The sequence below is a fragment of the Monopterus albus genome, unplaced genomic scaffold, assembly GCF_001952655.1.
Source record: "Monopterus albus unplaced genomic scaffold, M_albus_1.0 scaffold21.1, whole genome shotgun sequence".
Lineage (NCBI taxonomy): Eukaryota > Metazoa > Chordata > Actinopteri > Synbranchiformes > Synbranchidae > Monopterus > Monopterus albus.
In genome coordinates, this window is record NW_018127901.1 from 747,329 (window position 1) to 749,934 (window position 2,606).

At 43.6% G+C, this 2,606-nt stretch overlaps 1 protein-coding gene across 1 annotated transcript in view; it reads left to right on the top strand.

The window, feature by feature from the left end:
• Positions 1 to 2,606, top strand: part of maml1 (mastermind-like transcriptional coactivator 1) — a 20,886-nt gene that overhangs the window by 13,023 nt on the left and 5,257 nt on the right. Inside the window, exons 5-6 of the mRNA XM_020594083.1 lie at positions 1,226 to 1,483; positions 2,526 to 2,606. Coding sequence (XP_020449739.1) covers positions 1,226 to 1,483; positions 2,526 to 2,606 — 339 coding nt within the window. The remainder of the gene's footprint in view (positions 1 to 1,225; positions 1,484 to 2,525) is intronic.

Genomic DNA, 2,606 nt, shown 5'->3' on the forward strand with positions numbered 1-2,606 from the left:
ACCTCCACCTGAAGGACAAAGGACATTCTTTTGAGGACAGTGAAGTCCAGATCCTCTCCAGAGAACATCGCTGGTTTGAGAGAGGAGTTAAGGAAGCTATTTTTGTAAAAATAGAACAACCCTCACTAAATAGGGGTGGTGGACTAAGACACAACTTGTCTTCCATCTACAATCCTGTTTTGAGATCTCTGCCCAAACATGCCCACCAGGACAATAGGCATCAGTCCACAGGGGCGGATTCAAAGACAGGTAACAACTCTCACGATACTGGGCTGTAACGACTCAGTCATTAGGGGACATTGTTGGGCAACTGAAACACCACCGAGGGGGATAAATATCTCCGACTCAACACCAGTCAGTCAGAAATGATGAAGCCTCTTGAATGAGAGGTGAAACATCTTCGACCTAGGAATCTAGTCCAGTAGATTTTTTTTTCTAAGTTTTTTTGTTTTGTTTTTTTCCAGCACAAATGAAAATGCATTTAGCTCCCACTATTAGCAGCTTTCACAGCCCACCGTTATGGTTCTAAATATATAATTAGCATCATAATATACGTAACAACGTTACTTAAAATCAGGTACATCATAATTTTGTTTCATTATTTCTTACACTAATAACTAATGTTAAAATTTATGACTTAATGTTAGCTCAGAGCTTCGTTTTCTGTAATGGTAACGCCAACGTGTCTTTTCTTTAGCTGCTAATGCATTCACGTCATGCTCCCCCTGCTACTACAGAGAGGTTTTACATAGTTGACACCAGGCAGTCTTTCTTTCTGATTGTAAAATAATGTGCTCCCAAACTTTAGACCACCTGGTCGTCCACTATTCTCTGCTGTGACTTGCTCCATCTTTTAAATGCACACGTCCGGGGACGCCGTCCAGTCCAGCAGTCTTCCTCAGGTTTACAGCCCGCAGCGTGTGCCTCACCTCATACTCCCCTGCTGTGAGGGTGGGGCCGCTGTGGGCCACAGGGGGCAGTTTGGCTGCCATGTCCGCTCTTGGCTGTCTCACACAGCTACGTGATTAGACCCAACTGAGTGATAATTAAATTCGTTGTCAACTGGCTTTACTATCGATTTTGATCTATTAGTTGTTGCAGCCCTAAAATATTATTCCCATTGTATCTTTAAACTAACAGTTTCTCCTGAACTGACCCACATCCACTCAAGTTCTCCCCAGTGGAAACATGCACATCATCATTTTCCTACTCCTGTCTCCACCAGGACCAGAACACCTACCCAGCTCCTCCACACGGCCCAGGCCCCGCTAACTCTATGGCATCTGCACCTGGAAACAATGCCATCTCGGCGCAGCCTGGGGCAATCATCATGGCAGGTAACCATGGTAACGCAGCGTACCTGAGCAGCCAGGAAGCAGTGGCGGTGACACTGAAACAGCAGCAACAGCATCAGCAGCAGATCCTGGAGCAGCAGAAGCAGCAGCAGCAGCAATACATACAGAAATACATACAGAGGCAGCAGGTACCTTACACCTGTTGACAGGTGTTAATGTCTTCAGGTGGAATGAGTTAACATGCTTTTTTTAGCAAAACAGGCCACTGAATTATCTTCATGCTACATAAATAGAAGGATGAGGTTCAGTTGGTGTTTTGTTACGTTGAGAGCTGCAAACCAAGCTGATTGATTAGTTGATCGACAGAAAATTCATTTTAATGATCATTTTAGTCAAACCATGATTGCCAAAAAAAATCCCTTTTTAATTATGAAGATCTGTTGCTTTTCTTTGTCATACATGGTTGTAAACTGAGGTCTTTGGGTTTTGGACAGAACAAGACATTGTTGGTCTTGGTCTGTGGGAATTGATACATCTATAATGAGTTAGAATTAGATGAGGGCCTTTAAAAATGTTTTCTGACATGCTGTAGGCTAAAAGATTAATTGAGGAATGAATCTGCTGATTAATTGATAATGAAAATCATCATTAGTTGGAGCTCTAGTAAAAGAAAGAGGTGGAAACACCACTCAGCATCGCCCTCTGCTGTGTCGGAGGGCGTAGGCAACTCCTGCAAAGACAGAAGCCTGTGTATACAGTACAGACAGAGGAGGAGAGATGTTCGGAACTTAATCTCATTTCATTATCCCTGTAATTACCGGGAAAATTAGTGCTGGTCCGCACACTGAAATTATTAAGCTCCTAGTGTTTATGGCAGTGTTTTAAAAAACACTGCATTGATCCAAGCTGTATATCCAAACAGAGGATGACACCCCTACCTAAAGTTAAGAGAATTTTTCATGTTAAACAAATTGAAACAGTTTTTGCAGTTGCATTACACTAATCATTTTAGTAAATGGGGAGGCGACAGTGGTGCGGTGGGTAGAGCAGTCGTCTCCCAACCGGAGGTTCAAATCTCAGTGCCTGCAGTCCACATGTCGAAGTGACACTGGCCCTTCTGTCTTACCATAAAGCATTTGTTTGTTTCAGTCTTACTCTGACCTGTAGTTTCTAGGTCATAACTGTTTACCAGATGAAAATTTTGAACAGTTTTGTCTCCGTGCCTCCCAGGAAAAGCAGCGGCAGCAGGACCAGCAACTTCAGAGACACCTGACTCGACCTCCTCCACAGTACCAAGACCAGCCCGGACAA